A 12319-nucleotide genomic window follows, 5' to 3' on the forward strand; every position below is an offset into this window, starting at 1 on the left:
TGTAGCACAAATTGCTGAAAAAGTTAATGCTGGCTATGATAGAAACATGTCAGAACACACAGTGCATTGCAGCTTGCTGCGTATGGGGCTGCGTAGTCGCAGACTGGTCAGAGGGCCCATGCTGACCCCTGTCCACCCCTGAAAGTGCCTACAATGGGCACGTGAGCATCAGAAGTGGACCATGGAGCAATGGAAGAAGGTGGTCTGGTCTGATGAATCATGTTTTCTCCTACGTCACGTGGACGGCTGGGTGTGTGTGTGTCGCTTACTTGGGGAAGAGATGGCAACAGGATGCACTATGGGAAGAATGCAAGCTGGCGGAGGAAGTGTGATGCTCTGAACAATGTTCTGTGGGAAACCTTGGGTCCTGGCATTCATGTGGATGTTACTTTGACACATACCACCTACCTAAACATTGTTGCAGACCATGTACACCCCTTCATGGCAATGGTATTCCCTAATGGCAGTGGCCTCTTTCAACAGGATAATGCGCCCTGCCACACTGCAAAAAAGAAATGGTTTTAGGAACATGACAAAGAGGTCAAGGAGTTGACTTGGCCTCCAAATTTCCCAGATCTCAATCTGATCAAGCATCTGTGGGATGTGCAGGACAAACAAGTCTGATCCACAAAGGCCCCACCTCGCAACTTACAGGACTTAAATGATCTGCTGCTAACATCTTGGTGCCAGATACCACAGCACACCTTCAACGGTCTTGTGGAGTCCATGCCTTGATGGGTTAGAGCTGTTTTGGTGGCATAAGGGGTACCTTCCCAATAATAGGCAGGTTTGTCTAATGTTATGGCTGATCGTGTATGTGAGTGTGTTTACATATATATATATATATATAGTTATATCAGTCCTCTCTAGATCTCTAGAGGATAATACAAAAGTGGAAGACTTAAGAAGCCCTTGATTGCACATGAAACTGGAGGAGATTCTCTTGGCACTTTCTGTATTGGCTATATATGCTTCAGTGCTGCCTGACACCATTCTTTCAGTTTAGATGCCATTTTAGGGCTAAAAGTAGGATGATCAAATAATGTTCTTAAAACAGAAGATGGAATCAGGTGAAATGGTTGAAAAAGTGCAGGGAAAACGATTTTCAATGTCCCTGGTTTATTGTCATGGCAAAAAAACAGCTTGCTTTCTACTTATGTGAGACTGCTGATTCCAACGTATAAGCACATTACAGCTGTTGGACTGGCAATGGTGCTTTACCGAGCAGCCCATGATACTCATACACCTTGAACCACTGTTAAAACCATAGTTATAAAGGGACCCCCTCCACTGTCATGGCAACCTTTCCAGCACATCACATGCTAGGGAACGAGAGATACACTTCATTAGAGAGGTTTTCGCATCGGAAATGTACTCTACATCATTCTGGGAAAGTGATCCCACTTCAGGAAAGCTGTCGTGGGTTTACATGCTAATTCCAAGAACCTCTCCCAGGATCCTTGTTTGCTCTGTATTTTCAATAAAGGTTAAAACATTGGCACACTTGTCTGTATTTGGGGGAGTGGGCAGCCATTAAGTGAAATTTGATCTCCTTTAATTTTTACTAAAGATTCAGACAAGTACTGTCATATGCACAAGATGCCTGGTTTCATTTTAAAATCATTTATTTGATTTATTTTATTTGAAATCCAAGTAGTATTTTACTACTTGTGCCTGTCACCGTCCCGCAGTTAATGCTGCCTCGTAGCTCCAGGATCCTGGTTTCAGTCCTGAGTTACTAACTCTCTGGAGTTCTGCACTGGTTACTCTGTTTTTGTGTGGGTTTCCTCAGGGTTCTTCAGTTTTCTCACACTGTCCAAAAACATACATATAGGAAGATTGGCCGTGCCAATTTACCCCAGGTGTGAATGAGAGTATGAATGTGTGTGCATGGTGCCCTGCGATAGAATTCAACCCATCTGGCACTCGGTTGAATTCTGGGATAGGCTCTGGACTCACTGGAACCTTCACCAGGATTGGTTACTGAAGATGAATAAATGAATGGCTGTCACCACCTGATAACCTCCAGAGAAATCCCTCCTACTTTCACAGATAGATTTACACTATGCAATGGGAATACGATGTGCACTCAGCCAGGATACAGATAGTCTATGGTTTGTCAAAATAAATTTCATCATGAGTCAAGGGGTTATTCAAAAGCATGCTTGGTGAGAGACTATATTTTCAGAATGGCTTGAAGCTACAGAGAAAATCTATACCTTTAAATTTTCCATCACCCCTTTACCACAACCAGTGAGGCCAAAATCAGCAAGAAACCCAACACAACCCATCAGAGATCACTACAATTACTACAGAGCTGAGCTGAGATCAGTGTCCATCCGCTCCTGATAATTGCACAGCCATTTCTTGCTCATAGCAAATTCCTTTTTTTAATTTGGTGGAAGGTGGAAAAAGGTGCTGTAACTTCTCTTTATAATCCACCATTGCTTCTTCGAATTTTTAGTTTGATCTCCTTGTGTCAATTCATCAGAAAGCAAATGTTTTTTTTCCTCTGAAAATGTTTTCAGCTGTCACCAGAACTGTGCCTGCCCCATTATGCCTTGACAAAAAAGACAAAACAAAACCAAGGTATTATGTCTAAATGTTTATCTACTGTTGGCACTTCCTTCTGGAATGTCAAACATCTACAGTAATAGTCTGAACAATATTCTCATTTCTAGACCCCCTAAAGTTTGATTACTGCATGAGAAGATCCTCAGGTACAATCTGTCTATCTCTTCGAACATCTGCTCAAGTGGAACTTGTGTACCAGATGCTGTTTACTGGCTATGGTTTTGCTATAAAAGCAATTCTGTTAGGCTAATGTAAGCAATTTCTCCCCCCAAAGAATTGTCTGAGTTGATTTGTTCTAATAGAATTTCTGTTATGCATGCTTTGGTGGATTTGTTACTCACACAGGTCTTTCTGTGTGCACAAAGACTTCCATTGCATTTATTTGCCTCAGCATACCATGTTTGTCTTTGATGTTTGTCCAACTAGATGGCTCACTTTGCTTTATTAGTGGCAGTACTTTAACCACTATTGATAGTAACTTTTTTTGCCCACTGAACACCAGATTCCACCAAAATGTATTATAAATGCAAAATTCATGTGAGTAATGGTTATTTTGATGGTTGTCATACCAGGTGGATGTCATTCCACTGAAATCACAAGAAAACCTATAAGCATTGGCTCACCAACAATTGACAGTAGCTATTGTCAATTGTTTTTTTTTTCCATAAGCAGTGGCATAGATATGTATCCTTTCATCCAAGACCTTTTAGTCTGATATTGATCCAAGTTTGTTTGCATTTGTGAATGTACATTATATTGGCTTTACCACTGAGTTTATCAGGTGATCTGAGCACCCTGCTTTTTAGACAACCAAAGTCTCTTATCAAAATCCAACAATCGGTGCTGTTTTTATTACTGCATTTGAACTAGCCTACAGAAATGTACCCACAACAAATGAACTCCCCATCATATTAGCATAAGTGCATGACTCACAATTTTGCTGAAATCTACACACTGAGTGAGTTTGTTTGTTTTGATGACTGACAGGCTGGACCTTCACCAACCCAGAATCTAAGGTAGTCACCTGACTCCATTATCACAGAGTTCAGCCATGTTGTAATGGTAGTGACGATATGACCTGTTAAAACAACAATCCAGCGTCCAAACTCAAATGGGAAACTAATGTAGTGCAAATCAAGTTACAACAGTAGGCTATATTATATAATTTGGATAAATCATTGTAGCTTGAGATAGTCATGTGCCATGCTATTTGGCTGCTGTAGCAGGCTTTGTAGAATAATCAATCAGGGGAAGAACACTGAAGTTGTGGACATGATGCTTTGCATAAAAGAAGACTTTATATTATAGAAGGTTATATCATGACACTTTTAACTGGAATCTTCTAGTGCTTTAGGCTCTGGCAGGTCAGGGAAGGTCACTGGTTTGAGGCCAAACTCTACTTGATTCCAGCAGTAGAGCAACCTATTCAGTCAATGTGATCTGTTTAAATAGCATATATCCCAAGATATAGGTCTGTTAACACAATTGCAATTAGTAGTACTAATCAGTTAGCTACAGCAATAGTTTGTAACTGTGGTTCTATGGACCCTGGATAACTGCCAGGGGCATTGTGTAACACATGTATGCACACAACAGATACTCCCTCACTCACTTTCAGTAACCACATTATCCTGCTCAGCGTCACAGTAGATCCAGAGCCTATCTTGGGAACATTGGGCAGGAATCAGGAATACATCCTGGATGGGAAACCAGTCCATTGCAGGGCACCATGCACACACATTCACACTCTCACTCACACCTAGGAGCAACTTATCATAGCCAATCCACCTACTGGCACGTTTTTGTATCTTCCACACAGACAAATGGAGAACATGCACAGAATTCACTACCCACTGAGCCACCTTGCCACCTATGACACAGTATGCCATCATAAAATAGGTCATTCCCTAAAACCATCTTGCTGATCCACTGCAGGCTCCAAATGAGAGGAAAGGATAGGATATGTGCTAGACACAGCAAGGAATGCTCTGCTAACTCACCCTTATTGAGGATTGCAAGCTCAGTAGATCTGTTCACAAAGTTATTTGGCATGGCCTTGGGCAGAAATCCCAGATTCAACCATAAGGTCATCCCAGGTGTCATCTGGCCACCAGTGCATGCAACGTAAGCTTATGGCTTACCTTTTAAGTATTTTAGTTGAAGTGATTGATTTCACTAAGGTAGTTTTCAAAGACAACCACACAAAATCCTAGGAATTGGTCAATTCACAGGGTCCAGTCAATAACACTTAAGGGCATGATGTGTATGCAGTATAAGCTATTTTATCACACTTGTAATACGCTTCATAAAGTTCTTTTTTGTTAAATCAGTGTGCTTTTCTGTAAACTGTGCTCACAGTTAAAAGTATAATCTGACCAAGCATTCATGTGCTGTGCCTACAGCTTAAGTTACATAAATATTTTTTCATAGTTTTATATATAAATAATTTGGTCCCCACGACAAGCAAAATCATCAATTTTGCTGCCAGGCAAATTTTATTTGCTGCTTTAGTTGAAAAAGCAGAAAAATCATCATTACCAGATGTCTCCCATACTGCGATACAAAGGTCAAAATTCATAAATGCTACAGCTAAACCAAGAATGCTGACATCTCTAAGTACTGGTAGAGTATAAGAAATGCGGAGGCCAGTTGTGAGCCAGCGTATCCTCTCCCAGCGGGCTGTTTGGCTCTGCCTGTAGAATCACAACTGGTAATGTGTTGACTTGGCGCTCGTGAAATGGTCCATCTGTGCCTCACCAAACCACTTCCCTATACGGGCTACCAACACTGGGTGCAGATGCTACTCCTCTGGAAGTAAGCGCTGTCTTGACTAGGTGTTCATCACACTGAGGAATTTCCCAGGCACAAGTGTAGATACAGCATCCTTGTACTCATCTGTGCAAGGCAGAGGGAACCACTCAGTATTGTGCTGCCCTGAAGTTAATATCGCTGACCAGTGGCCATCAGAGGAGGCTATAAAAGCTGTATATATATATAAAAAAACCACATATGTGGTGCAAAGAGGCGAAAGGGCAGGACTTTAGAAGGCAATCCAATCTTAGACCTGCATGGCTTGACCTACGTTTGTCACCCATATTAGACGAAAAAGGGAGGGTCTTCAGAAACCAGGACACCCCTCTCTCTAATATTGAGCAGAAACTTGTATCCTTTTTTGAGAAAACAAGTTGTTTTAAGCTGCAGGTCTGCTTTCTCAATCTCTATAACATTCTAAGGACAGAGCAACAACTTTTTGAGGTCTGAGATCGACAAGACCTTGAGCCCAATGACTGTATATATGAGTGGACAACATGCCATTGGCTCCTATTGTGCGGTTTTGATGCCTAAATTTGCTCTACTTAAACTTCACCATCTTGACTTGAGTAAGCTTTAGGTGTGTGTTTGAAAATGCATGCATTTATCATAAGGAAAAATAATGGGGAGATATCAAGGTCAACTGAACTTGATAGAACACTATTCCCAAAATTCATTTTTGGCTCCTTCTCCATTCCCTTACATGAGAGTGGGAGGGGCTAAAAACTGTACTGCAGCCAGCCACTAGGGGGCCTCTGAGAAATCTTGGCTTCACTTTTGAACCCTTTTTAGGACGCCCACCCTAATATACAGCCATTGCTTGTGCCTCAAAAAAGCTGGGGCTGGAGATGGAACTGTCGTTTGTATTCCTGCAACACTGTCATCAGGACCCACTGATCTGATGAAGTCTTTATATAACTGCTTGACAGCATAGGCAGCTGCATTTTAAATCACGTTTGCCATTCATCCACGGCAGTGCCACAGGTGCAAGTTGATAATTATTATCTTGAGAGGCGACAACACACAAATGGTTGAGTGAAGGAAAAGTGACCAAATTATGATTTTTCAATTAAAGCTATAAGAACAACAATCCAAATCCATTCTTGGGTTAAGCAGCAATTTGCCATCCAGGGGTGATGAACAATGAGGTTAGCATTCTGTGCTGCAAATTGTACAACCAGCTGTTCTGTTATGCTATTTATTACCCTGATGTCTTTTTTGATGAGAATGTCTTTTTTCCCTCTGAGCATTCAAACTGTCACCCTGCATATGAGCAATTACTTCTTTATCTTTAAATTAGTTTTTTAATATCTTCAGATTGTGAAGAAAACAAGTGTCAGACCTGTTCCTAATAATGTACTACTGAAAAACAAATCTAGGTTGACCACAGATATGAATGTTGTTCAAATCTGCAGAACTATATACGTTTAGTGCTTTTTCAAACTCGAACAAACAAGCCAAGGAGTTGAATTTGAAAGATTAGACAATATGACAGCACTAAAGTGTGTCTCCTGTTCATGACTGGATGTGCACACTCCAGCTCAATATCCTGATATTAAATGCACAATCATCTGGAGCATATCCAAATCTGAATGGTCCTCTGTTAAAACACCATGCCAACTGAACAAGCATAACAATACACTTTCAACACTTTCATGTTTCTGGCCAGGGCTTGAGCTCAGGTGCACTATGTTTAGTACCCTTTATGGGTGTGTGGGTGTGTGTGTGTGTGTGTGTGTGTGGAGGGGAGCAGCAGCTGTACCCTATTCAAGTAATGAACACAGCCACTTCATCCATCTCCTGTGCATGGGAGAGAGGAATAAAAGGCATAGCAAGAATCTTAAAAGGTCTCTTGCTGTTCTTAGTCTTCTGGAATATATGGAGGTCTCCAAAATGTGTTAGACACCAGACCCTTGTTGGGATTATGGTGAATCTTAAATTCTTTTTAACTTAATATGATTTTGTCTTAGGTATAGTTCTCAAACAAGATAATTTTACACTAAGTATCTGTAGAGGTGATAAAGCATAACACATCAAAGACTACTAATTAACTTATAGGTGCAAATATAATTAGCTGTTAGCCAGTGAATTTGTTTTGGCATAAGCTTTTTTGTACTAAATTGATGGGTTTTTTTTTAACACACTTTTGTTCAAAGTCGTACTTGTGTTGCTGTTTCCTGAGACCCTTCAATGCATATGCAATGCCAAATGGTATTTTCCTGACTTTAAGTGGAGTGCTTTTATTTTGTGAATGTACCTTTTCCCCTCACCAAACTTTAACAAAAGTAAGCTTCTTTAACCAGCCACTAACTAAACACTACTCACTAAATGATTAAATCCTTGACAATTACGAACAAGTAACTCAGCTGTGGCTACTTATTCAGACAGTTTACGAGTAATTAATCACAGGACACTATGTAAGTAACACAATCAATGTCTAATAAAACTAATTAAATTCCAGCTTTGCCAAATTTATTACTACCAAAGAGACAAGATATTAACCCATATAAATACTATGCTGACGAGGATTACTTATGAGTGAACACACAAAAGGTCACAATATGATAGAAAGCACATTTGTTATAACTTAGCCAAATGCACTGCCATTTTGACTGTTTATTTCCACCGAGTTATCTCACTTTATATGTGGTGTAAATTATAAATTTGTATAATTACAATATACACTCACTGGTCACTTTAATAGGAACACCTATACATTTATGCAGTTATCCAATCAGCCAATCATATGGCAGCAGCACAATGCATAAAATCATGCAGATACAGGTCAAGAGCTTCAGTTAACGTTCACATCAAACATCAGAATTGAGAAAAATGTGATCTCTTTGACTTTGAAAGTGGCATGGTTGTTGGTGCCTGATGGGCTGGTTTGAATATTTCATAAACTGCTGATCTCCTGGGATTTTTACACATATAACAATCTCTAGAGTTTACACTGAATGGTGCAAAAAAAAAAATCCTGTGAGCAAAGGGTTTGCAGGCTGATACACCTTGTTGAAGAGAGGCAGCCTGAACTTAAGACAAAAAAAAAAAATCCATGGGGCTATTGCCTCTGTAGATGTGGCGTGAGGCAAGGAGAGTGAGATCATGACAACAACAACAACAAAAAAACTTAATGCAAGACAGAAAGTAAATAAAAAACAAGACTACAAAAAGACACTAGCTATAAAATAAACGATAAAATATATAAAGCTAAAATAAAACTGCATTATAGTACAATGTATTATGTCATGGCTTCTCACTCTGATGCATTTATTTTCCCAAATCCAGCATTAAAGTTACAGTGGAGTGTGGGATAAATGATGGTTCCTGTTACCAAAGTGAAACATCAGAAATATGTCAAATTAAAAAGAAGTCTATTTAGTTGGGTAGATTAGGAAATAATTAGGAAAAAGCTCCAAGAGTCTCAACTTTTGTTTATGTGTGCATGGAGGAACTTGAAGAGGTCCCAACGCATCCCAGATGTGGAGATGGCCACTGAAGGGAGTAACAAGCTGAAGCAACAGTGATATATGACTGCTCTTTGACCTAGTTAGAGGAAAGCACTAACTAACTTCTTCCACCCAGAGCTGGACCAAGCTACACTCTTAGACTTGAAGCATCACCAGAATTCAAACTCACTCTCCTGACTATAGAACAACAAGGATACTGATTCAAGCCTCTATGTTTCATAAGAGGGAACCCTGACCATCTCTCTCTGCACGAAACTAACTGGTTTACATAAAGCAAAAGAATTGTGGCCATAGTTTCTATTTTTCCATTATTCTTGTTTATAAAAAGGTTAGGCTTACACATGTATTATGAATAGAAGAAATCCTGATGCCTTGTGTGTGTATGTGCTGTGCTCACCAGGCTTGGACGACTGCCTCCAGCAGTACATTAAGAACTTTGAAAGGGAGAAGATAAGTGGTGATCAGCTCCTCCATATCACGCATCAGGAATTAGAAGAGCTCGGCATCACACGTATTGGCCACCAAGAACTCATACTTGAGGCTGTGGATCTGTTGTGTGCACTGGTATGGCACTCTTTATATTCCTAATTTCTAATATATTTCTATAAACTCATCATTCTCCAAGTCATTACTTTTGAAAAGATGATACAATTCCACAATGTTACATGTAATGTTGATTGCATTCTTGCTATTTACTACAAAAATGTACAAGAGATCAGTAATGTGAAAGGTTATTGTGTAAAATGTAATATGCTATCAAAGCCGTTGGGGAAAGCAGCAGCATCCCTTATGTTATTTCTTTGCACCACATAGTACTGGGACTAGGCTTGTGCAATACTGATTTTTCCCTGATTGCATTTTCCGTTTCAAAATATCACAATAAATTATTTTATTGTTCAGAAGCAGTAGCCTAAATATGACAAGATAATGATCATTTCTACCATTTCCAATTTAAGGAGAGTAGGGGAGGGCAAAATATTAGCAGCTGTGTAGTCAGAAACTGTGGCAATCGCAAAAACTCAGCTGGGTGAGTTGACACATTGCCGACATTTTCTCTGTTGACGCTGTGGGACGCACAGTGCTGAGCAGGAGAGCGCCAGTCAAAAAGAATAAAATAACAATCAGTGTATTTAATCACCTTCTTATCATCACCATTAACATTATTTGTAAAGTGTTACATCTGATACTTCGTTTTAGGCCTATTTAATCTTTTTGCATCGAAAACCGAAAGAGCCATTTTGACCATTTTCAACTCTAAGAACTATAGTGAACTGCTCGTAAGTATATACACTATATGGCGAAATGTTTGTGGACATCTGACCATCACACCCAAATGTGGGCCTCCCCCAAACTGTAGCCACAGAGAGGTACACAGTGGTATAGGATGTCTTTGCATGCTATAGCATTAAAACGAACATACAATGGTAGCTTATATTTCACATTAATTAACTCAAAACATTTACCATTTATCTTTGCAGAAAGTGAGTGAGCTGCTCAGATTGCAAGCATGTAAGATGGGGAAGGGGACGGAGCTTCCAGGAAGTGTCTGTTAATATGTATCCGAGTTCAAAACACCTGCTCAAATCATTCCAAATTCACATCAGTTAGTTCAATCTAACATTATATTGGGGACAAAATTACTGCTTTTGGCCAATTTTTGAGTGATTACTCATACTAGTGTTACATGTCCAGCTCAGGGGAGCCTCTGTTCTTGGAGAGCTCCAGGGCTGGAGTGAGCTAAACTTTCTGCCACTGTGGGGTAATTTCCATATTTTCAGTTTTTTTCCCTTCACAATGCTGAGTCAGAACAGAATTCTGCTGAAAGGTTTTACTTCTACAGACAAAAACAAAAGGAAAAATATGCAAAAAAAAAAAAAAAAAGGGAGAGACGCTGTCTACACTCAGTGTTGTTTAAATTGTAAAAATAATGGTTTATTGCAGCCCTATTCTAAATCTTAATATATGAATGTACAAACATGGAAACCATTTGCAAACTATTGTGCCAAATGGGAAGATAATGTAGAGCAAGCAAAAACACTTCACATCAGTAAAAGGCTATGACAGACAATAGTTCTATAATAGAGCACCATAGTATGACAAAACAAGTCCATAGGAGCAATGCTTTTAATGACAAGACAGGAATCAGGCAATAACAACAACCAAACAGTGTTCAAATGCTAGGAATGGTCTAAATAGCATATGGTGATGTACAATGCTTTATGACTAGAGTCTCTGAAAGAGTTCTTTTCAAGAATCATGTTAGATATCTGCCAGGGCATCTGGAACTGTCCCACAAAATCACCCATAATGTCAAATGCTGCACTCAAGTCCACCAGTGATCAAATGGAAACACATCCACAAACCAAACAGTAGGTCACTGAACATATTAGCCAGTGCTGATTCTGTACAGTGGTGCTTCTGGAAACCAGACTGCAATATATGCTACTTGTTATTCCTATTTGAAAAAGAACAGAGTTGCTGGGCAACAGCATTTTCCAAAACATAAAAATGTGTTGGAGAGATCAGAGAAGTCAAGACGTGATTTCTTATGAGAGGCTTAACAACTAGCTTGGGGTGCTAGCGGGGGGTGGTGGTGGTGGGGTCCTTCACATGGTCCAAGCTGAGTAACAAATTTTATTTTGTCACCAGGAGGCTGAATCAGGCAAACATGTCGTTGACCTCCTTTGCATGCACAATGGTTATAAGCTGTGGTCCTTGGTCTTACTGGATGTTATTCAAAGTTAATCCTCAACTATTCTCCAATGGTGGAAGCACTCTGGGGCTATTTTGGGAGGATACTTGCCACTGGAACCATAAGGTGAAGGAAAACTTAATCCATGTTAAATAACTCATTGCCGCCAGCCCAGCCTTTCCTTTATTTAATCTTTCCTTGCCAACAGTAGTCACTACAGTCACCTCAAATTATGGCATTAGTGCTGTGCTGACTCAGCAGCATGGTAATACCGAAAAAAACCCAGCTCCATTTGCTTCCAAAACCAGAAATACTCAAAAAGCAAACACAGAAAAGTAACGTACTTACCTCCGGGGTTGTCATTTTTTTCTTCGCACTGATCACAGTGCCTTTAACATCCCTATTTTCCACAAAGGGCCTTGGAAAGGCAGGCATGAGAATTGTCCAATGATCACCCCCTTTGCTGTGTTTTAACCACTGCAAAATACAGGCCAGACAGAGACAATGTTACAGCTGAATATCTGTCATGCCTGCCACTTCCTTGCACTGAAGAAAGTCAAGAAAAAGAACCTGAAATGGTCACTGTTGTGTCATCTGTGTTTGCTGTGGTTACTGTGGAGGAACTTAAACGTTCATGTGACTTGTGCCTTTTCCTGTGTTAAGTTAAAAGTTACAGTGCTGTCATGTAGGCTCAGTCATGTAATGTTTCCCCGAATTGTTCCACAGGTATCTTGTTTGCCTGATAAAGTAGAAATGTGAACTGAGGTCTGAG

General features: G+C 40.0%; 2 protein-coding genes across 2 annotated transcripts in view; one reads left to right on the top strand and one right to left on the bottom strand.

The window, feature by feature from the left end:
• The window catches only part of hdx (highly divergent homeobox), a 35858-nt gene extending 23757 nt beyond the window's left edge, over positions 1-12101 (bottom strand). Inside the window, exon 1 of the mRNA XM_026940556.3 lies at positions 11896-12101. The gene's annotated coding sequence lies outside the window, so the exon portion shown is untranslated. The remainder of the gene's footprint in view (positions 1-11895) is intronic.
• LOC113542791 (connector enhancer of kinase suppressor of ras 2) overlaps positions 1-12319 on the top strand; it is a 141848-nt gene that overhangs the window by 2709 nt on the left and 126820 nt on the right. Inside the window, exon 2 of the mRNA XM_026940553.3 lies at positions 9256-9419. Within this exon, the coding sequence (XP_026796354.2) occupies positions 9256-9419 (164 nt within the window). The remainder of the gene's footprint in view (positions 1-9255; positions 9420-12319) is intronic.

The sequence above is a fragment of the Pangasianodon hypophthalmus genome, chromosome 7, assembly GCF_027358585.1.
Source record: "Pangasianodon hypophthalmus isolate fPanHyp1 chromosome 7, fPanHyp1.pri, whole genome shotgun sequence".
In the NCBI taxonomy this organism is placed as follows: Eukaryota; Metazoa; Chordata; class Actinopteri; order Siluriformes; family Pangasiidae; genus Pangasianodon; species Pangasianodon hypophthalmus.